Source organism: Dendropsophus ebraccatus, chromosome 12, assembly GCF_027789765.1.
Source record: "Dendropsophus ebraccatus isolate aDenEbr1 chromosome 12, aDenEbr1.pat, whole genome shotgun sequence".
NCBI classification, from domain to species: Eukaryota; Metazoa; Chordata; class Amphibia; order Anura; family Hylidae; genus Dendropsophus; species Dendropsophus ebraccatus.
The window spans coordinates 990,830-1,015,980 of record NC_091465.1 but is presented as its reverse complement, the minus strand read 5'-3'; the positions used below and the strand labels follow the sequence as shown (position 1 = coordinate 1,015,980).

Genomic DNA, 25,151 nt, shown 5'->3' with positions numbered 1-25,151 from the left:
TCCTTTCTGTCATCCACTGCTCAGAATCGAAAAAACAGTTGAGATTTCCGATCAGTCGGATCTGTCTGGTCTATGAGCTGAGAGCCCAGAACAAAGGATTGCTCAGCGGGGGAGCTATTCAGAGCCCTAGTTAGTGGTCAGAGAGGTCCTGGTGACTATCAGAGGAGGGAGCCCGCGATGTGAATGTAAATTTAACTCATTGTTGTCCTGTTTTGCTGCTTTTACTTTCTCTCTCCATAGAAAAACCATGAAGACAGGGGGGAGAGCTTCAAACTGCTTTTTCATGATAAAAATTCATTTTTCGGCTAATAAACCCAATTACAACGTTTCTTAAAATCGCCTGGACTATTGATTTCTGCAATAAAAATTTTAACGACAGTGACACTTTAACCCCTTAGTGACCGCCGCACGCATATTCACGGCGGCCACTAATGGGCTTTATTCCGATGCGTACGCCTTTTAACGGCGGGCACATCGGAATAAATTACCGGCTGCAGGACGGGGGATCAGCGGTCAGTGTGACCACTGACCCCCTCCTGTAACTGCCCGGCGCTCCGAGCAGTTTAACCCGTTAAATGCCGCTGTCAAACCATGACAGCGGCATCTAACGGGTGCCGGTGTGTCCCGGTCGGCGCCGCAGGTCACTTACGCGATCGTGATGTCCCACGGTGCCGTCCGGTCCTCCGATGTCTCCATGGTGATCCCGGGGTTCTAATGAAGGTCCCCGGGGTCACCATGGAGATGCCTGATGCTGACAGGGGTGGCCGTGGCTATTGCCTGTCAGCATGAGGCATGATACAATACACTGCAGTACATCAGGTACTGCAGTGTATTGTATCAGTGATCTAAGTATTTTACACTAGTGCACAGTAATGTACACTAGTGTAAAAGTAAAAAAGTGAAAAAAAATGTGCGCCAAACACAGCCCCCTCCAGTAATAAAGATACATTACATTCCCTATACCCAATAAAACGTGACCTAAAAGTGATCAAAAACACAAATCCTACACATATTTGGTATCGCCACATCCGTAACGGCCCAATCTATAAAACTATATCAATAATTACACCGCACGACACACGCTGTAAAAATAAAAAAACAGTACCAGAATAGCTGGATTTTATCAATCTGCTTTAGAAAATACGTCATAAAAGAGATCAAAAAGTCATATACATATAAAACTTGGGTATCAATAGAAACTACAGATCTTCCCGCAAAAAATAAGCCCAAACCAGCTCTGTCGCGCAAAAGATGAGAACGCTATGGATCTTGCAATGTGGCGACAGTTTTTGTGGGTTTTTGCTAGGAAGATAGTTTCTATTGCGCCAAAGTGATAATAGTTAAAAAAACCTACAGAAATGTGGTATCGCCGTAACCGTAGTGACCCGGAGAATACATGTATTATGTTATTAGTGACCGCCCATACCGATTATTACGGCGATCACTAATAGGCTCTATACTGCTGCCATCAGCTCTTTATGGCGATGGCGCAGAATAGTGCAGCAGCGCCGGTAATGCCCGCAGCCCCCTCCTCTCAGCTACCGGAGATCGCTGAAGGGTTGGGGCAGAGTGTGGGCTCAGTCCCGGCCAGTCCCCTCACCGGCGATCGCCGTTATTACCAGTATAATTTTGGCCACCGGTAACGGGCATTGCCAGCGCAGCTGAACGCTTTCATCTCTTCTCACCGTGAATCCACAGTGAGAGGAGATGAGAACATGTCCCCCCCCCCCCGTCCCCAGAATGAACCCTAGTGATCTGGTCACTGACCCTCCCCTCCCAGGGCGGCCATCTGATCCAAGATGGCCGCCGCCATCACTGTGACCAGACTCTGTTCACAGTGATGGATTCCTAAAAATGATCAAAGCTCCATTCTCTCCACCACCGGAGGTGACTGAGAGCATGGGGCAATGATCGGTGACTACCCGGTGTGGTCCCAGTACAAGTGATCAGCGGTATATACTATATACCGCTGATCGCTTGTTTCAAATGGTGCCAGCACTTTTTTACCCCTGTCACCAAAGTCAAAAGCCACCCCGAATAAGCTGACCACCCCAGATTACCCGTCGCCTCCCCAGATTGCCTGTAACCACCCAGATTGCCCGTAACCATCGCAGACAGCCTGTAACCACCCAGATTGCCCGTAATCCCCCCCCCAGACAGCCCGTAACCATCGCAGACAGCCCCAGATTGCCCGTAACCACCCCAGATTGCCCATAACCTACCCAGAATGGCACAGACTGCTCGTAACCCCACCAGATTCCCTTTCGCAACCTCAGATAGCCAGTAAACACCCCGAGATTGTCCATTACCACCCCAGATAGCCAGAAAAACCCACATATTGCCTGTAACTAAAATGACACTCCCTCCCTTCTGAGCCCCGCTGTGTGCCCACACAGTGGTTTCTGCCCACATATGGGGTACCGTTCTACTCAGGAGAACCTGCGTTACATATATTGGGGTGAGTTTTCTCCCCTGTTCCTCGTGAAATTGAGAAATTTCAAACTAAACAAACATGTTATTGGAAAAATTCTATTTTTTTTTTCATTTTTACGGTTTAGTTTTGAATACTTTCCTCCAATACCTGTGGGGTCAAAATGGTCACTGCACCCCAAGATGTATTCTTTGAGGGGTGTACTTTCCTAAATGGGGTGACTTTTGGGGGGGTTCTCCTCTGCGGACACTACAGGGGCGCTGCAAACACACCTGGCGCTCAGAAACTTCTTCAGAAAAATCATGCACTGAAAATGCTAATTGGCGCTCCTTCCCTTCTGAGCCCGGCTGTGTGCCTATACAGTGGTTTACACCCACATATGGGGTACCATTCTACTCAGGAGAACCTGCGTTATAAAATTTGGGGTGCATTTTCTCTCATGTTGCTTATGAAAATGAGATACTTTAATCTTAACAAATATATTATTGGAAAATTTCTATTTTCCATTTTTTCCGGCCTAATTGTGAATACTTTCCTCCAGCCCCTGTAGGGTTAAAATGCTCATTATATCCCTAGATTAATTCTTTATGGTGTCTAGTTTCCAAAATGGGGTCACTTATGGGGGTTTACAATATACAAGCCTCCTAAATCAACTTAAAAAAAGAACTGGTCCCTAAAAAAAATCAGTTTTGGAAATTTCATGAAAATTTCATAATTTGCTGATACATTTCTAAGCCCCGTAACACCTTAAAAAAGTGAAATATGTTTACGAAATGAAGCCAGAATAAAGAGGACATATCGGTAATGTGACTTACTAACTAATTTTTGTCATGTGACTTTCTTTTTTAAGAAGCAAAGAATTTCAAAGTTCGTTAAGTGCAAATTTTTCAAATTTTTCTTGATATTTTGATGTTTTTCACAAAAAAAAAAAAAACATAAGGCAGTGACCAAACTTTGCCACTAACATAAAGTGCCGTATGTTAGGAAAAAGTAATATCAGAATCGCTAGCATACGTTACAGCATCACTGAGCTATAAGCGCATAAAGTGAGACAGGTCAGATTTTGAAAAATGAGCCTGGTCATATAGGCCCGGTCCCTAAGGGGTTAACCTCTTAAGGACCCATGACGTACCGGTACATCATGGATCGCTGTCACTTAAGGACCCATGACGTACCTGTACCCGGGTCCGTTAAGAGGGCGCCGCGGACCGGCCGCATGCGATCGGGAGAGATGACCTGTAGAAATACACTGCAGGCCATCTCTCCCCCCCCCCCCATGCCGACGATCGCTGCCATTGGCTGATCAGTTCAGATCAGCCAATAGCGGCGATCGGAACCTTTCCCGGCCATCTATGACCCAGAAAATAATGGCGGCCGGACAGCACCGACCGCCATTACTGTTAAAAGTAATGGTGGCCACGGTGCCACGTCCCGATCGCCGTGATCGGACAGACTGTACCAGTCGGCCGATCACGGCGATCAAAGTCCCCAAAAGTAATAAATACCTGCTCTGGACCCCTCAGCTAGGTAGCAGGATGTAGAAAATGTTTTTTTTTTCCGCACCCTTACGCCGCTGAGTGCTGATCTGCATCGCACGTAAGTGCGCTGCTAATCAGCAACTCCTCCTTTTTGGCATAGGGCGTTTTTTTCTGTATCCTACTGCCACGGTCTGCTGATAAGTGCTGCACATAAGTGCGGCATTTATCAGCAACATAATTTTTGGCGTAGGTTTTTTTTTTTTTTATACTGAATGTTAAAAAAAAAACTAAAAAACACTACACTACATTGAATAAAGTTTTACACTACACCACTACATACCCCATTTACCAATCCCTATATAAAGATGGCCCCCAGGGCGTTTTCAGTTTCGGATGCATACGCTATTATTGCCTCCGACACCGAAACAGCCAGTGAGGATGAATGGGGGGGATCCTTCTTTCCTCCATTTATCTTCATCCTCCAGACACGTGTCTGGGGGTAGCGTAGCGTACGCTGCCCCCCAGACACGTCTTTTCTGCCAGTACCGTCCCAATAAGAGATGACGGTATGGCGTGAAATTCTCCAAACTCTGAGAGTACCTCAGGGTACACTTACAGATTTAGGGTACGTGCACACTGCGGAATGGCGAAGGATAACCCTTTGTGCATTCCGAAGCTGGCACCCGCCGGCGGACTGATGCGGGCGCGCGTCTCCACCCGTGTCATAGACTCCATCCTTTGCATGGGCGGATTCCATCGTCCGTCCAAAGAATGAACACATTGGACGGAGAGCGGAATCCGTCCGTGCATAGAATGGAGTCTATGACACGTGTGGAGACGCGCGCCTGCATCAGTCTGCCGGTGGTTGCCAGCTGCGGAATGCACAAAGGGTTATCCTTCGCCATTCTGCAGTGTGCACGTACCCTTAGAGTGTATGAAGGAAGGGACACCCAAATCCAGCCCCAGATGCCCCCTCCCCCCCCCATCCTCGGAACAAGTGGGAAGATCGTCCGGGAACTGATCTTCCCACTGCTGGATAAAGGTCACCACCTGTACGAGGATAACTTTTATACCAGCACCCCCTCTTCCGGTCCCTCGCTGCCTGAGCTACTGTAGCTTGCGGCACGATCCGAAAATATCAGAAGCAGTAATAGAGCCCCAATATTTAGCAGCCATGGAGCGGACCCAGCGCTTCTGGATATGAAGGACCCCGGATCGCACCAGGACAACATTTTCCAGGTGACGTCCCCCACACTGGAGAAAGGGAGACCCCAGAAGAAGTGCAGAGTGTGGGGTAACAGGGGGATCAGGAAGGACGCCATTTACCAGTGTGACACCTGTCCTGATCCCCCCGGCCTCTGCATACTGGATCGCTCCAAGGCGCACCACACGTCACTGGGGTTCTACATTTTCTAAATTCTGTCCCTTATTCCTATTTCAGGGGTCACGTTGGTCCAGGGATTATTCTGATCGCCAATATGGAGTCGGGAAGGAATTTTTCCCCTGTGATGAGGCTACTGTCGTCAGCCTCACGAGGGTTTTTTTTGCCTTCCTCTGGATCAACACAGGTTGAGTTTGATGGACACCTGTCATTTCCAACCTTATAAACTAATAATTGGCCTAATACCCCCAAATAAATTAGAATTGTCCCTTTTCCCCAGCTAAGTAGGTATGGCCGCCATTCCCATTAGAGGATGCCATGATGCAATTACAAAGCCTCTGTGCGGCCAGGACAGTAGAAACCCCCCACAAGTGACCCCATTCTGGAAACTACACCCCATAAGGAATCTAACAAGTGGGGCAGCGGGGATATGGCCCCCTGGTGACGGCCACATTTGGGACGTGAAAATGAAAAAAAAATTATTTTTTATTTTCACGGCACATGTTCTACATATGTGCCTGTTACCAGAGGGGTCCATATGCTCACTGCACCCCTTGTTAGATTCCTTATGGGGTGTAGTTTCCAGAATTGGGTCACTTGTGGGGGGTTTCTACTGTCCTGGCAGCACAGGAGCTTTGTAATTGCAACATGACCTCCATCCTCCATTCCAGCCTCTAAATGGCGCTCTGTCCCTTTGGTGGCTTGCCCTGTGCCCATATGGCACATTATGTCCACATGTGGGGTATTTTCGTACTCAGGGGAAACTACCCTACACGCTTTGCGTTTATTTTCTTTTTTAACCCCTTGTGGAAATGGAAAAAAATCAAGGCTAGACCAACATTTAGTGTAATTTTTTTAAAATTTTTACTCTAAATCATTGATCTTGTCTTGATTTTTTCATTTTCACAAGGGGGTTAAAAGATAAAAAAAACACAATGTGTAGAGCAATTTCCCCTGAGTACGGGAATACCCCACATGTGGACATAAAGCGCCATGCGGGTGCAGGGTAAGCCTCCAAAGAGAAGGAGCGCCATTTGGCTTTTGGAGGCTGGATTTGGCTGGAATGGATTTCGAGGGGCCATGTTGCATTTAAAAGGCCCCTGTGTTGCCAAGACAGTTGAAACCCCCCACAAGTGACCCCATTATGGAAACTGCACCCCTCAGGGAATGTAACAAGGGGTGTAGTGAGCATATGGACCCCACTGGTGACGGGCACAAATATGGAACAATGTGGCGTGAAAATGAAATATTACATTTTTTACACTATGTTGGTCTAGCCTTGAATTTTTCATTTTCACAAGGGGTTAAAAGAGAAAAAAAAACACACAAAATGTTTAGAGCAATTTCCCCTGAGTCCGTAAATACCCCACATGTGGACATAAAGCGCCATGTGGGCGCAGGGCAAGCCTCCGAAGGGAAGGAGCGCCATTTGGATTTTGGAGGTTGGATTTGGCTAGAATGGATGATGAACGCCATGTCGCATTTACAGAGCCCTCGTGCTGCCAAAACGCTGGAAACTCCCCACAAGTGACCCCATTCTGGAAACTACACCCCTCAAGGAATCTAACAAGGGGTGCAATGAGGATATGGACCCCTGGATGACGGCCACATTTGTGCCGTGAAAGTGAAAAAATGAAAATTTTCACTTTCACGTCACATTTTTCCACATTTGTGCCCGTCACCAGTGGGGTCCATATGCTCACTGCGCCCCTTGTTAGATTCCTTGAGGGGTGTAGTTTCCAGAATGGGGTCACTTGTGGGGGGTTTCCAGTGTCTTGGCAGCACGAGGGCTCTGTAAATGCGACATGGCCCTTGAAATCCATTCCAGTGAAATCCAGCTTCCAAAAGCCAATTGGCGCTCCTTCCCTTTGGAGGCTCGTCCTGCGCCCCCTTGGCACTTTATGTCCACATGTGGGGTATTTCTGTACTCGGGAGAAACTGCGCTACATGTTTTGTTTTGTTTTTTCCTTTTATCCCTTTTGTGAAAATGAAAAATTGAAGTCTAGAACAACATTTTAGTGTAAAAAATACTTTTGTCTTTTTTCACGCCATATTGTTCGGAAAATCTGTGAAGCACCTGTGGGGTCCAGATCCTCACCGCACCCCTTGTTACATTCCTTGAGGGGTGTAGTTTTCTAAATGGTGTCCCTTTAGGGGTGTTTTTTAGGTTTTGGCACCCCAGAGCCTCTGCCAACCTGAAGTGGTACAGTCAGAAATGACCAAATATAACGGAGCCATTAAAATTCACTAGGCGCTCCCTTATATCTGAGGCTTGTGGTTCCGCCAAACAATGCATTAGGGCCACATATGGGGTATTTCTAAGTGGAGAAACTGGTCAATAAATATTGGGGTGCATTTCTCTGGTAATAAGCTTATAATTATGAAAAATATTGGATTACAATAAAATCTCTGCACAGAAGATTCAAATTTTCAAATTTCTTACACACTTAGCTTTTATTTCTGTGACTCCCCTAAAGGGTTAAAAAAAACTTTCTGGGTGTGCTTTTGCAGAGTTTGGGGGGTGCAGTTTCTGAAATGGGGTGCTTTGTGGGGCTTTCTAACATACAGGCCCCTCAAATACACTTTGAATCTGAACAGGTCCCTAAAAATATCTGATTTTGAAATTTTACTGAAAATTTGCTGCTAATGTTTTACGCTTACTATTGTCTAAAAAAAATGAAAGATCGTTTAATAAATGCCGCCAACATAAAGTAGACATGTTACTAATGCTATTTAATATAATTATGTGGTATAACCATTTATGTGGCATAACCTTTTTCTGTATAAGCAGAAAAGTATTAAAGTTGGAAAAATGCATTTTTTTTAAATTTTTCACGTTATTTTGGGTTTTTTCATAAAGATTCGTTATAAGTATTGACTCAAATTTACAAGAAATGTGAAGTACAATATGTCACGAGAAAACAATCTCAGAATCAGACGGATAGGTAAAAGCATCCCAAAGGTATTAATGAATAAAGTGACACAGGTCATATTCATAACATTTGCTCCGGTCCTTAAGGCAATTTTAGGCCCGGTCCTTAAGGGGCTAAATACTCCATGACAGCGGTTGCCGCCGCTGTAACGGGACTGGAGACCCGCCATGCCACGCTGGACCAGGCGGTGACTAATTTACCCAACCTCCACCAACGCCCCCCCCCCCCCCCCTCCCCACCCGCGGCGACGCTAAGGAGGCTGTCCTGCGAGACCTGCTCTTCCATGTAGACTACCTCGAGAATCGGGGTCGTCGGAATAACGTGAAGATACCTGGCCTTCCGGAGGAGATCGGTCCGGATCGCCTGGTTGGGACGGTAAGATACATCTTTAATAAATACCTGGGGGACCCTGAGGACACCTATATTGAATTGGACCAAACGCACAGAGTGACAGGCCCCCCATCCCCTGTCCTCAACCCCCCTCCGCTCCTCCGCCCTCCCCTCTTCCGTGCTTCCCTCTTCCAACTGTCCTTTCCTCCACCCTCCTTCACCCCCCCCCCCCCATGCCTCACCCCCCACCTGCCAGTCCTCCATATGTTACCTATCAGTTCCCTTGGGTACCCTCTCATGCTTGGGTGGCACTCCATCCGCTCCTATGGTTGTGCTGGTTCTTTGTCAGGAACATGCCCCAAGCAGCCCATAGGTGCACCAGTATTCTTCGGGTCACTCTTACCTCTCCCTAGCCTCTGGACATAGTTTCCCTTTCTCAATTTTCCCTTCGCCATTCTTGTCTTTAAGTCCCCCCTCCCCCACACACTCTACTCTCCCTGTGTAGTCCCCACTGGATTCTTCTCTTCTTTACCCGGAGCTCTCTGCCAGAGCTGCTCCTCCTGGTCTGCTCTTCCGCGTTACCCCACGTGGTATTTTTACACAGGTTCTTGGCTGGTGACCGGAGTGTCCCTGCCACACCTAGTGTTTGGGTCTTTGATACCCCTCTTTCCCTCTGCCTTATCCTCCTGCCGCCTCTCGTCGTTCCCCTCTCTTTTTCTTTTCCCTCTCTTTTTTTCCCTCTCTTTTTCTTTTCCCTCTTTTCTTTTCCCTCCTTTAGGCCGCTCCTCGCTGACCATGTCCTCGGTTTTATGTGTCTCTATTAACGCACAGGGCTTGAATATCCCGGAAAAACGCTCCTCCCTTTTGCGCCTCCTCTGGGCTCACCGTGCCTTGGTGGCATTCATCCAAGAGACCCATTTCCGGAAAGATCAGGTCCAGAACCTGTTGGACCGTAACTTCTCTGATGCATTCCATAGCTGTTCGCCCGATTCTAAAAGGAAAGGGGTGTCCATCTTGATCGCCCGCTCTGCACCGTGGGAATTTCGCTGCTGGCGGCACCGTGGCTACCAGACGCCTGCTGCCGGCTTGCCCGACACCCTACCATTGCCCCGACCCTGAAGATATGCCAAAAACATCTCTCCTCTGGCTTCCTAGCCCCGCACCCCTCCCCTTTATTTCTGGTCCCGGGCAACCCCTCCTTTCCGCTCGGCATGGAAGATCCAGTGTTCCGTGCATGGCTTTTTGCGCTTTCTCTTTCCTCACAGGTTCAGTTTGGCTATCTCTGTCCTCGCTCAATGACCTCACGGACCCTTCACCCCTGGGGTTCTGGCGGACGTTACAACTCCATCACTTCCTTCTTTCCCTGCCAAACCCTTCCTGCTTTGCACGGTCACCCACTCAATTAGAATCCCTTTGCCTGGGCTCAGGCCCCCTTCGCCATACCCTTTCCCTCCTCTATGCCATCTTGGGTTCGCCTCCTGAGCAGCCTCCGCCTCCTTTTCTTACCGCGTGGGAAGAGGACCTTAATGTTACTCTCTCTGCAGCGCAGGTGGAACGCGTCTTCACGTGTACGCACTCCTCATCTATTGCCTCCCGTCTTCAGGAGGCAGGATACAAACTCCTCTCTCGATGGTATCGAGTGCCTACCCGACTTCACCGGATTTTTCCTGAGGTCTCTCCGCTTTGCTGGAGGAATTGTGGTGGAGATGGTTCCCTCCTCCACACCTTCTGGAGCTGTCCTAAGCTGGAGCCTTTTTGGAGACGCATTTCTTCCACTTTCGCCGATCACCAGCTCCCTTTCTCTCCATCATTCTTCCTCCTGCACCCGTCGGAGATCCCTCTGAAGACTTACCGTCGTTCTTTACTCCGACATCTGATCAACGCTGCTCGTGCTTGTATCCCTGTGCTGTGGCGCCAGCCCGACCCTCCGGGCATCTCCCTGTGGCTCCGCAGAGTGGAGGATATTAAACGCTTGGGAGGATCTGACGGCGCAATTGCGTGGCTGCAACTCCCATTTCTTCAGGACTTGGTACCACTGGAATCAGTTTACTGAATCAACTGAATTTCGGTCTCTCCTGGCTCAGTGAGGACTGGCCTCCCCTACCCCAACCCCTTTTTTCCCCATACTTCTTCTTTGTACCCTCTTCACTTTCCTCTCCTTTCTTCGTTCTCTACTGTTATACTTTTCTTTCTTTGGTTGCTGTTTGAGCGTGAGCTCACTCCCTTGATTTTGATTTTCTCTTTGAATGTTTAGCCGCCTTATTGGGAGCTGTGGATTGCCATGGAATCGGTTATAGCCTGACTTTTCCATACACCTGTTTATGTTCTGTTGACACGATGACATGTCATTGCGCCCTGCGGGTGCCTCAAATTACTGTTTGTCTTGTTATAAAATTGAAAAACGAATAAAATTGAGAATTAAAAAAAGAAAAGAAAATGGAAGACTTACAAGACCACTGATAATCTCCCTCTATCTGGGGCTCCACGCAAAATCTCACCCTGTGGGGTCAAAATGATCACAAGTACGGTGAGCAAAAATCGCAGAACCCCGCGGGGGGACCTAGTGAATGAACTGCAGAGAGCTGGGACCAATGTAACAAAGCCTACCATCAGTAAGACACTACGCCAGTGCCAGGGACTCTCCTGCAGTGCCAGACAGGTCCCACTGCTTAAGCCACTACATGTCCGGCCCGTCTGAAGTTTTCTAGAGAGCATTTGGATGATCCAGGAGAGTATTGGGAGAATATCCTATGGTCTGATGAAACCAAAGTGGAACTGTTTGGTAGAAACACAACTTGTCGTGTTTGGAGGGAAAAGAATACTGAGTTGCATCCATCAAACACCATAGCTACTGTAAAGCATGGGGGGGGGGGGGGGACATCAGGCTTTGGGGCTGTTTCTCTGCAAAGGGGCCAGGACGACTGATCCGGGTACACGAAAGAATGAATGGGGCCATGTATCGGGAGATACTGAGTGCAAACCTCCTTCCATCAGCAAGGGCATTGAAGATGAAACGTGGCTGACAATGATCCAAAGCGCACCGCCAGGGCAACCAAGGAGCGGCTTGGTAAGAAGCATTTCTAGGTCCTGGAGTGGCCGAGCCAGTCTACAGATCTCAACCCTATAGAAAACCTTTGGAGGGAGGTGAAAGTCCCTGCTGCCAAGTGACAGCCCCAAAACATCACTGCTCTAGAGGAGATCTGCATGGAGGAATGGGCCAACATCCCAACAACAGTGTGCGCCAACCTTGTGAGAACTTACAGAAAACGTCCGACCTCTGTCATTGCCAACAAAGGAGATAGAACAAAGGATTGGGAGGAAATTCTGTTACTGACAAAATACTTATTTTCCACCATAATTTGCAAATAAATTCTTACACAATCAGACAATGTGATTTTCTGGATTTCTTTTTTCATTTTGTCTCCCATAGTTGAGGTCTAATATGGTGTCACTTACAGACGCCTCTCATCTTTGTAAGTGGTGGAACTTGCACAATTGGTCACTGACTAAATACTTTTTTTTTTCCCCACTGTATGTATCTGCCTCCCTCTTATATATACATGCCTCCCTCTCCTATATACCTGCCTCCCTCTCCTATATACCTGCCTCCCTCTCCTATATACATGCCTCCCTCTCCTATATACCTGCCTCCCTCTCCTATATACCTGCCTCCCTCTCCTATATACCTGCCTCCCTCTCCTATCTGTATACCTGCCTCGCCATGTGTGTGTGCTGTGTCCCCGCTTTCACCTTTCATGTTCTCTAACTTTTGCCTTTCCTGTCCGCCAGGCCTTCCTCTCTCCTACCTTAGAACTAGAAGCACGGCCAGTCTGACTAACCTAGAACATCAGGTCTATACTAGAGGTACAGTACTAACCCACCTGCCTCCTATATACTACAGGTACAGTACTAACCCACCACCCTCATATATACTAGAGGTACAGTACTAACCCACCGGCCTCCTATATACTAGAGGTACAGTACTAACCCACCTCATATATACTAGAAGTACAGTACTAACCCACCACCCTCATATATACTAGAGGTACAGTACTAACCCACCTCATATATACTAGAGGTACAGTACTAACCCACCTCATATATACTAGCTGTACAGTACTAACCCCCCTCATATATACTAGAGGTACAGTACTAACCACCCTCATATATACTAGAGGTACAGTACTAACCACCCTCATATATACTAGAGGTACAGTACTAACCCACCTCATATATACTAGAGGTACAGTACTAACCCCCCTCATATATACTAGAGGTACAGTACTAACCCACCTCATATATACTAGAGGTACAGTACTAACCCACCTCATATATACTAGAGGTACAGTACTAACCCACCTCATATATACTAGAGGTACAGTACTAACCCACCTCATATATACTAGAGGTACAGTACTAACCCACCACCCTCATATATACTAGAGGTACAGTACTAACCCACCACCCTCATATATACTAGAGGTACAGTACTAACCCACCTCATATATACTAGAGGTACAGTACTAACCCACCTCATATATACTAGAGGTACAGTACTAACCACCCTCATATATACTAGAGGTACAGTACTAACCACCCTCATATATACTAGAGGTACAGTACTAACCACCCTCATATATACTAGAGGTACAGTACTAACCACCCTCATATATACTAGAGGTACAGTACTAACCACCCTCATATATACTAGAGGTACAGTACTAACCCACCTCATATATACTAGAGGTACAGTACTAACCCACCTCATATATACTAAAGGTACAGTACTAACCACCCTCATATATACTAGAGGTACAGTACTAACCACCCTCATATATACTAGAGGTACAGTACTAACCACCCTCATATATACTAGAGGTACAGTACTAACCACCCTCATATATACTAGAGGTACAGTACTAACCCACCTCATATATACTAGAGGTACAGTACTAACCACCTCATATATACTAGAGGTACAGTACTAACCCACCACCCTCATATATACTAGAGGTACAGTACTAACCACCCTCATATATACTAGAGGTACAGTACTAACCACCCTCATATATACTAGAGGTACAGTACTAACCACCCTCATATATACTAGAGGTACAGTACTAACCACCCTCATATATACTAGAGGTACAGTACTAACCCACCTCATATATACTAGAGGTACAGTACTAACCCACCTCATATATACTAGAGGTACAGTACTAACCACCTCATATATACTAGAGGTACAGTACTAACCCACCACCCTCATATATACTAGAGGTACAGTACTAACCACCCTCATATATACTAGAGGTACAGTACTAACCACCCTCATATATACTAGAGGTACAGTACTAACCCACCTCATATATACTAGAGGTACAGTACTAACCCACCTCATATATACTAGAGGTACAGTACTAACCCACCACCCTCATATATACTAGAGGTACAGTACTAACCCACCTCATATATACTAAAGGTACAGTACTAACCCACCACCCTCATATATACTAGAGGTACAGTACTAACCCACCACCCTCATATATACTAGAGGTACAGTACTAACCCACCACCCTCATATATACTAGAGGTACAGTACTAACCACCCTCATATATACTAGAGGTACAGTACTAACCCACCACCCTCATATATACTAGAGGTACAGTACTAACCACCCTCATATATACTAGAGGTACAGTACTAACCCATATCCTTGAGCAGAAGGAAGAGCAGGCAACTACGGCTCCTAGCCTCGCAGACAGCAGACCGCTCTCAACAAGAACGCTGTGGTGGTGCTCGTGGGGACAGCACAAGGCAAACATAAGAACAAAAGTCCAGTAGAGATGACCACCGCACTCACCGATTCAGCGAAAATGATGCTTTATTTCAGGGACAGAGTGTACAACACATAGCAGGTGCGTTCCACAGAAAGGAGCAACGAACGTTTCGCGCCTGCGCGCTTCAACTGGCTCACATAATCTACGTCATCGCCCTGGCGCAGCTAAATACCTCAGCAGCGTCACCGGACCAGGCAACATATTAACTCCATATGTACCAGACGCGTTATGAGGTAAGTACCTACGTCTCACACACTAAAAACGCACCTCCATACAAAAGTGAAAATATATATAAAACCTGTACAACAGAACTAAATAAAACATACAGTTTACACAAAAATACTCATGTCATTTTTATCATTTAGACCTAAGGCTTCCATAGCTCTAGTTTTCATTATCCACCATGATTCTCTCTTCAAAAGTTTTTTGTGGCGGTCCCCGCCATCTCCGGAAGGTTTCACTGTTTCCAAACCTAGGAATTTAAGGACATTTCTATCACCATTATGTTTGTCATTTACATGCTCAATTAAGCGAGATGAACCAATTCCTGTACGGATGGAATTGCGATGTTCCCTAAATCTGATGAACAGTTGGCGAATTGTCTTCCCTATGTAGAAGTGGCCACAGGGGCATAAAATGGCATACACCACAAATGTGGACCTACAGGTGATAAGTTGTCTAACTTGCCACTTCATGCCACCTATGGTCACCTCCTTCCCCTCCTGTATGAAGCCACAAAAGGAACAAAAACCGCATTTATGGTTACCCTTGGGAGCAGCATTATCTAACCAGTTGGACGGATTGTATTGAATTCTCGGTCCATTGAGTACATCTCTCATTGTTCGGGTCCGTCTATATGAGAACAATGGCTTCCTCAGTGCAATCTCTCTGACATCCTCGTCAGTTTCTAATAGGTGCCAGTGTTTTCTTATAGCATTTTGGACGATGTGGTTCATCTCAGTGTATCTAAATGAGAAAACAAACCTCCTCTCTCTCCTTTTCTTTTTCTTAGTCTGTAACATATGTTCCCTTGAGCTGAATAATGCTTTATTCTTAGCTGAACGAATAGCATTAAGGGGATAACCTCTCTCCTCTAGTCTGTCACTAAGTTCCTGGGCCTGATGTAAAAAACCTTCATTCGTACTGTTCAAACGGCGCAATCTGAGAAATTGGCTGTAAGGAATGGATTTCTTGACGTGAGGGGGGTGGAAGCTATCAAAATGGAGAAGGGCATTAGTAGCTGTAGGCTTACGGAAGCCAGTAGTAGTGATCTGACCATCGACCACCTGCACCCTCACGTCAAGAAAATCCAAAGAGTCCCCGCCAAAGACTGCTGTAAATGCCATGTTCATTTTCATGTCTTTATTTAAGTAATCAACGAAGGCTGTGAATTGTTCCCTCGAGCCTGACCATATTATGAACACATCGTCCATAAAACGTAAATATGTGACGATGTATTTCAAGAAGTCGTTACTTTCCGAGAAGACAAATCTCTTCTCGAAAACCGCAAGAAATAGATTAGCTAGGGAACAAGCTACTGGTGTCCCCATTGCGACTCCAGAGGTTTGCTTAAACCATCTACCCTGAAAGCGAAAAGCATTGTGAGAGAGGATAAAATCCAAAGCCTCACTTACAAAGTCTATATAGGGGGCCGGTTTCTCTATGCCCCCGAGGATCTCGCAGACCGCCTGCACACCCGCATCCTGCGGGATGCGGGTGTATAGGCTCTCGACATCCACGGAGGCCAGGCTGAAACCCTCCTGCCAAGAGATTCCCTGTAGAGCTTGCAAAAAATCGCCTGTATCTTTTAGATAGGCAGGGATGTCAACCAAAAGGGGGCGTAGCAACCAGTCAACATATTTAGATAATCCCTCTGTCACCGAGCCGATCCCCGCGACAATCGGCCGACCAGGGGGTCGGCTCGGTGACTTGTGGATCTTAGGTAAAAAATACCATGACGGTTTTCGAGGGTGGGTGTAGAACAATCTCTCCCCACAACGTTTAGAAATCACTCCTGATTCCACAAACTTTCTCAATAAGGATTGTAACTGGCTCGTATATTTAGATGTTGGGTCTTCTCCAAGGGGCTGGTACACAGAAACATCATGTAGAAGCCGTAAGGCTTCTTCCTGGTAATACGACTGACTCATGACCACAGTGTTTCCTCCCTTATCCGCTTTCCTGACAACCAAATCGGGGTGAGCGGAGAGCCAAAGGAGGGCTCGCCTCTCACCGTCCGAGAGGTTGTCAGTACACGGCGGATAAAGAAGAGCTTTAACTTCATTTTTAACCAAGGTGGAGAAAAGATCAAGTGTACCTCCCGGTTGTAGTGGGGGACAAAAGGTAGAACTATTGCCACCTGTGAAATCCCCTACTTCTATAGGTGTATCCCTAATGGCAACAGATTCATCCGTTAATTCCATCAATAATTGGGCACCCTGAGCCACGTCGTCCGGGAGGGACGTGGTGACGCTAAAGCCAAGGGGACCAATTACCGCTGGTATTTCTCCCACTAATCTGGAGGAAGGAGCTGGAGGTTTTTTAGAAAAAAATTTACATAAATTAATCTTTCTAATGGCTCTAAATAAATCTATTTCAAATTGCACATCATCAAAATTCTCTGAAATACAGAAGTTTAACCCTCTAGACAAGACCGAAATACAATCCTTAGATAATACAGTGTTGGTAAGATTAATCACAGTGTTACTAGATGACATACCCGCATTACTTAATGAGTCCATGTGACCTGTTTTCTTTTCTGGCCTTGTTGCCAGCGGGGTGGTCTTTTTCCTCCTACTCCTTCTGGTGCGCTTCCTAAAGGGCCCGAGGTACCTCCCTTAGGTCGAGCTCCTAAATGCTGGTAACCGCTTGTGGAGTCATCTGGTGCACTCGAATCCGAGTCAGTAGTCCAGTAATCACCACTGCGTTTTTTTGGTTTCATGTTTTTGCGTTTTTGTTTTTTGGTATTCCAATCAAAGACTTTACCTGAATCAAAGTCAATTTTATCCCGCAAAAACTTGTCCATTTTCTTTTCTTTCACTTCCATCTGGACGGTAACGGTTTTTTTATCTAATTTGGAAATGAAGACCGCTGCTTGTTCCTCAGTTTGCCTGGTACGCAATTCCAACTTCGCTTTACACAAATCTGTAGTAATTTTTTCATACTCTACTTGGTTCCGTTTATAAATCATTTGTAACAGATTCTGCGAATGAAGTAAATGTATTGTTTTCCATTCTCGCATAAAGTCCTCATCCTCTAGGAATTGGGCAGGTTCTTTATAAAACCGGAGGCCTCTTGGGACTCGATTACATTCCAGATACGAGCATAAGGACTTAATAGTCCAAAACAAGCGGACCTCTTTCTCCGCCAGAGAGAACACTCGCTGTTCTAGCGATTTAAGACTGAGTAACTGCAGTTCATCTTTCGTGTTGCATGACAAAAAGAACGCACCTGCTTGAGCTCTTCCCGCATCCAACGTTGTGTCAACACGGTGTGCTGTGTTTGTCTGACCACTGAGGCCGGTCTCCATCGGATCCATCGGATATTGCCGTGTGCTCATGCAAAAAAAGTCACAGTTCAAACAGATATCCTTGAGCAGAAGGAAGAGCAGGCAACTACGGCTCCTAGCCTCGCAGACAGCAGACCGCTCTCAACAAGAACGCTGTGGTGGTGCTCGTGGGGACAGCACAAGGCAAACATAAGAACAAAAGTCCAGTAGAGATGACCACCGCACTCACCGATTCAGCGAAAATGATGCTTTATTTCAGGGACAGAGTGTACAACACATAGCAGGTGCGTTCCACAGAAAGGAGCAACGAACGTTTCGCGCCTGCGCGCTTCAACTGGCTCACATAATCTACGTCATCGCCCTGGCGCAGCTAAATACCTCAGCAGCGTCACCGGACCAGGCAACATATTAACTCCATATGTACCAGACGCGTTATGACGCGTGGTCAGACAAACACAGCACACCGTGTTGACACAACGTTGGATGCGGGAAGAGCTCAAGCAGGTGCGTTCTTTTTGTCATGCAACACGAAAGATGAACTGCAGTTACTCAGTCTTAAATCGCTAGAACAGCGAGTGTTCTCTCTGGCGGAGAAAGAGGTCCGCTTGTTTTGGACTATTAAGTCCTTATGCTCGTATCTGGAATGTAATCGAGTCCCAAGAGGCCTCCGGTTTTATAAAGAACCTGCCCAATTCCTAGAGGATGAGGACTTTATGCGAGAATGGAAAACAATACATTTACTTCATTCGCAGAATCTGTTACAAATGATTTATAAACGGAACCAAGTAGAGTATGAAAAAATTACTACAGATTTGTGTAAAGCGAAGTTGGAATTGCGTACCAGGCAAACTGAGGAACAAGCAGCGGTCTTCATTTCCAAATTAGATAAAAAAACCGTTACCGTCCAGATGGAAGTGAAAGAAAAGAAAATGGACAAGTTTTTGCGGGATAAAATTGACTTTGATTCAGGTAAAGTCTTTGATTGGAATACCAAAAAACAAAAACGCAAAAACATGAAACCAAAAAAACGCAGTGGTGATTACTGGACTACTGACTCGGATTCGAGTGCACCAGATGACTCCACAAGCGGTTACCAGCATTTAGGAGCTCGACCTAAGGGAGGTACCTCGGGCCCTTTAGGAAGCGCACCAGAAGGAGTAGGAGGAAAAAGACCACCCCGCTGGCAACAAGGCCAGAAAAGAAAACAGGTCACATGGACTCATTAAGTAATGCGGGTATGTCATCTAGTAACACTGTGATTAATCTTACCAACACTGTATTATCTAAGGATTGTATTTCGGTCTTGTCTAGAGGGTTAAACTTCTGTATTTCAGAGAATTTTGATGATGTGCAATTTGAAATAGATTTATTTAGAGCCATTAGAAAGATTAATTTATGTAAATTTTTTTCTAAAAAACCTCCAGCTCCTTCCTCCAGATTAGTGGGAGAAATACCAGCGGTAATTGGTCCCCTTGGCTTTAGCGTCACCACGTCCCTCCCGGACGACGTGGCTCAGGGTGCCCAATTATTGATGGAATTAACGGATGAATCTGTTGCCATTAGGGATACACCTATAGAAGTAGGGGATTTCACAGGTGGCAATAGTTCTACCTTTTGTCCCCCACTACAACCGGGAGGTACACTTGATCTTTTCTCCACCTTGGTTAAAAATGAAGTTAAAGCTCTTCTTTATCCGCCGTGTACTGACAACCTCTCGGACGGTGAGAGGCGAGCCCTCCTTTGGCTCTCCGCTCACCCCGATTTGGTTGTCAGGAAAGCGGATAAGGGAGGAAACACTGTGGTCATGAGTCAGTCGTATTACCAGGAAGAAGCCTTACGGCTTCTACATGATGTTTCTGTGTACCAGCCCCTTGGAGAAGACCCAACATCTAAATATACGAGCCAGTTACAATCCTTATTGAGAAAGTTTGTGGAATCAGGAGTGATTTCTAAACGTTGTGGGGAGAGATTGTTCTACACCCACCCTCGAAAACCGTCATGGTATTTTTTACCTAAGATCCACAAGTCACCGAGCCGACCCCCTGGTCGGCCGATTGTCGCGGGGATCGGCTCGGTGACAGAGGGATTATCTAAATATGTTGACTGGTTGCTACGCCCCCTTTTGGTTGACATCCCTGCCTATCTAAAAGATACAGGCGATTTTTTGCAAGCTCTACAGGGAATCTCTTGGCAGGAGGGTTTCAGCCTGGCCTCCGTGGATGTCGAGAGCCTATACACCCGCATCCCGCAGGATGCGGGTGTGCAGGCGGTCTGCGAGATCCTCGGGGGCATAGAGAAACCGGCCCCCTATATAGACTTTGTAAGTGAGGCTTTGGATTTTATCCTCTCTCACAATGCTTTTCGCTTTCAGGGTAGATGGTTTAAGCAAACCTCTGGAGTCGCAATGGGGACACCAGTAGCTTGTTCCCTAGCTAATCTATTTCTTGCGGTTTTCGAGAAGAGATTTGTCTTCTCGGAAAGTAACGACTTCTTGAAATACATCGTCACATATTTACGTTTTATGGACGATGTGTTCATAATATGGTCAGGCTCGAGGGAACAATTCACAGCCTTCGTTGATTACTTAAATAAAGACATGAAAATGAACATGGCATTTACAGCAGTCTTTGGCGGGGACTCTTTGGATTTTCTTGACGTGAGGGTGCAGGTGGTCGATGGTCAGATCACTACTACTGGCTTCCGTAAGCCTACAGCTACTAATGCCCTTCTCCATTTTGATAGCTTCCACCCCCCTCACGTCAAGAAATCCATTCCTTACAGCCAATTTCTCAGATTGCGCCGTTTGAACAGTACGAATGAAGGTTTTTTACATCAGGCCCAGGAACTTAGTGACAGACTAGAGGAGAGAGGTTATCCCCTTAATGCTATTCGTTCAGCTAAGAATAAAGCATTATTCAGCTCAAGGGAACATATGTTACAGACTAAGAAAAAGAAAAGGAGAGAGAGGAGGTTTGTTTTCTCATTTAGATACACTGAGATGAACCACATCGTCCAAAATGCTATAAGAAAACACTGGCACCTATTAGAAACTGACGAGGATGTCAGAGAGATTGCACTGAGGAAGCCATTGTTCTCATATAGACGGACCCGAACAATGAGAGATGTACTCAATGGACCGAGAATTCAATACAATCCGTCCAACTGGTTAGATAATGCTGCTCCCAAGGGTAACCATAAATGCGGTTTTTGTTCCTTTTGTGGCTTCATACAGGAGGGGAAGGAGGTGACCATAGGTGGCATGAAGTGGCAAGTTAGACAACTTATCACCTGTAGGTCCACATTTGTGGTGTATGCCATTTTATGCCCCTGTGGCCACTTCTACATAGGGAAGACAATTCGCCAACTGTTCATCAGATTTAGGGAACATCGCAATTCCATCCGTACAGGAATTGGTTCATCTCGCTTAATTGAGCATGTAAATGACAAACATAATGGTGATAGAAATGTCCTTAAATTCCTAGGTTTGGAAACAGTGAAACCTTCCGGAGATGGCGGGGACCGCCACAAAAAACTTTTGAAGAGAGAATCATGGTGGATAATGAAAACTAGAGCTATGGAAGCCTTAGGTCTAAATGATAAAAATGACATGAGTATTTTTGTGTAAACTGTATGTTTTATTTAGTTCTGTTGTACAGGTTTTATATATATTTTCACTTTTGTATGGAGGTGCGTTTTTAGTGTGTGAGACGTAGGTACTTACCTCATAACGCGTCTGGTACATATGGAGTTAATATGTTGCCTGGTCCGGTGACGCTGCTGAGGTATTTAGCTGCGCCAGGGCGATGACGTAGATTATGTGAGCCAGTTGAAGCGCGCAGGCGCGAAACGTTCGTTGCTCCTTTCTGTGGAACGCACCTGCTATGTGTTGTACACTCTGTCCCTGAAATAAAGCATCATTTTCGCTGAATCGGTGAGTGCGGTGGTCATCTCTACTGGACTTTTGTTCTTACAGTACTAACCCACCTCCTATATACTAGAGGTACAGTACTAACCACCCTCATATATACTAGAGGTACAGTACTAACCACCCTCATATATACTAGAGGTACAGTACTAACCACCCTCATATATACTAGAGGTACAGTACTAACCACCCTCATATATACTAGAGGTACAGTACTAACCACCCTCATATATACTAGAGGTACAGTACTAACCACCCTCATATATACTAGAGGTACAGTACTAACCACCCTCCTATATACTAGAGGTACAGTACTAACCACCCTCCTATATACTAGAGGTACAGTACTAACCACCCTCATATATACTAGAGGTACAGTACTAACCACCCTCATATATACTAGAGGTACAGTACTAACCACCCTCATATATACTAGAGGTACAGTACTAACCACCCTCCTATATACTAGAGGTACAGTACTAACCACCCTCATATATACTAGAGGTACAGTACTAACCACCCTCATATATACTAGAGGTACAGTACTAACCACCCTCATATATACTAGAGGTACAGTACTAACCCACCCTCATATATACTAGCTGTACAGTACTAACCCACCGGCCTCCTATATACTAGAGGTACAGTACTAACCCACCGGCCTCCTATATACTAGAGGTACAGTACTAACCCACCGGCCTCCTATATACTAGAGGTACAGTACTAACCACCTCATATATACTAGAGGCAGGGCCGGCCTTTGGGGTGTGCGAGCTGTGCGGTTGCACAGGGCGCATCACTCCTGGCCAGCTAGGGGGCGCTCTGGCAGTCAGCTGCACACTTAACTGGTCTGGCAGTCTGTCTGCCAGAGCGCCCCCCTAGCTGGCCGCCTGCCCTCCTTGCATAGGGGTTTGTATTGGGGCGCTCCAGACAATAGACGGGCTAGGAACCTGGCGAAATAAGGTGTCGGGTAAATCCCGGTAAGCTCCGCCCCCACCGACAAGCCCCGCCCCCGGCACCCACCGCGGGTGGGAGGCTGACTTTTTCCTTGCGACATTGCAGCCTGCAGTGTGATCAGGTCCCATCAGTGTGGTGACCTGTGACCCCTGCCCAGCCATGTGCGTCCTCCCTCCTCCTCCTCAGCAATGCTGCAGCCTCCAGGATCCTGGGCCCCTGCTGTAAGTCTGATGATTCTCTCTCCTCTGTCTCTCTAGCTCCTTATCCGACCTCCCATCTACCTCTTTCCCTTCTATCTATCTCTATCTATCTATATATCGGCTGAAACACTGCATAACTACTGCCCCCATCATACCCCAACTGCTAAACAGTGTATAACTACTACCCCCAGCATACCCAACAGCTAAACAGTGCATAACTACTGCCCCCATCATACCCCAACAGCTAAACAGTTTATAACTACTGCCCCCAGCATACCCAACAGCTAAACAGTGTATAACTACTACCCCCAGCATACCCCAACAGCTAAACAGTGCATAACTACTACCCCCAGCATACCCCAACAGCTGATAACAGTGCATAACTACTGCCCCCAGCATACCCAACAGCTAAACAGTGTATAACTACTACCCCCAGCATACCCCAACAGCTGATAACAGTGCATAACTACTGCCCCCAGCATACCCAACAGCTAAACAGTGTATAACTACTACCCCCAGCATACCCCAACAGCTGATAACAGTGCATAACTACTGCCCCCAGCATACCCAACAGCTAAACAGTGTATAACTACTACCCCCAGCATACCCCAACAGCTGATAACAGTGCATAACTACTGCCCCCAGCATACCCAACAGCTAAACAGTGTATAACTACTACCCCCAGCATACCCAACAGATAAACAGTGTATAACTACTGCCCCCAGCATACCCCAACAGCTAAACAGTGCATAACTACTGCCCCCAGCATACCCCAACAGCTAAACGGTGCATAACTACTGCCCCCAGCATATCCCAACAGCTGAAACAGTACATAACTACTGCCCCCAGCATACCCAACAGCTAAACATTGCATAACTACTGCCCCCAGCATACCCCAACAGCTAAACAGTGCACAACTACTGCCCCCAGCACGGTAAACAGTGTAATCGCCAAATAGGCCAAGTCCAAATTTGCTGTGTTTTAGTGAAGTCCCATCTCAGAGATCACATATATAACAGTTGGGGGGGGGGGGGGGGGGGGGAGATGATTGATAGATAGATACATAGATAGATGGTACTTCTATCGGGGGTCGGGGGGTTTGGGGTTTAGGGGTGGAGCTTGTTGTAGTAGGATTTAGTATATCGTATCTAAATACTACAGCCTCCCGTCTCGTTTGTGGTTTTATTGTGGGGGTCGTCTGGAGGGGCGGGAGGCTGTAAGATTTAGGAAGGGGGGGGGGCGCCAAAAGAAATTTTCGCACAGGGCGCCATCTACCCTAAGGCCGGCCCTGACTAGAGGTACAGTACTAACCCACCTCATATATACTAGAGGTACAGTACTAACCCACCTCATATATACTAGAGGTACAGTACTAACCCACCTCATATATACTAGAGGTACAGTACTAACCCACCACCCTCATATATACTAGAGGTACAGTACTAACCACCCTCATATATACTAGAGGTACAGTACTAACCACCCTCATATATACTAGAGGTACAGTACTAACCACCCTCATATATACTAGAGGTACAGTACTAACCCACCACCCTCATATATACTAGAGGTACAGTACTAACCCACCTCATATATACTAAAGGTACAGTACTAACCCACCTCCTATATACTAGAGGTACAGTACTAACCACCTCATATATACTAGAGGTACAGTACTAACCCACCTCATATATACTAGAGGTACAGTACTAACCACCCTCATATATACTAGAGGTACAGTACTAACCCACCTCATATATACTAGAGGTACAGTACTAACCCCCCTCATATATACTAGAGGTACAGTACTAACCCACCTCATATATACTAGAGGTACAGTACTAACCCACCTCATATATACTAGAGGTACAGTACTAACCCACCACCTCATATATACTAGAGGTACAGTACTAACCCACCTCATATATACTAGAGGTACAGTACTAACCACCCTCATATATACTAGAGGTACAGTACTAACCCACCTCATATATACTAGAGGTACAGTACTAACCACCCTCATATATACTAGAGGTACAGTACTAACCCACCTCATATATACTAGAGGTACAGTACTAACCACCCTCATATATACTAGAGGTACAGTACTAACCACCCTCATATATACTAGAGGTACAGTACTAACCACCCTCATATATACTAGAGG

At 46.3% G+C, this 25,151-nt stretch overlaps 1 protein-coding gene across 2 annotated transcripts in view; it reads left to right on the top strand.

The window, feature by feature from the left end:
• VPS13D (vacuolar protein sorting 13 homolog D) overlaps positions 1–25,151 on the top strand; it is a 372,238-nt gene that overhangs the window by 137,619 nt on the left and 209,468 nt on the right. Inside the window, exon 40 of one of the 2 annotated variants that reach the window (XM_069948223.1) lies at positions 12,343–12,417. The exons of the other annotated variant lie outside the window; for it this stretch is intronic. Coding sequence (XP_069804324.1) covers positions 12,343–12,417 — 75 coding nt within the window. The remainder of the gene's footprint in view (positions 1–12,342; positions 12,418–25,151) is intronic. 2 annotated transcript variants of the gene reach the window in all.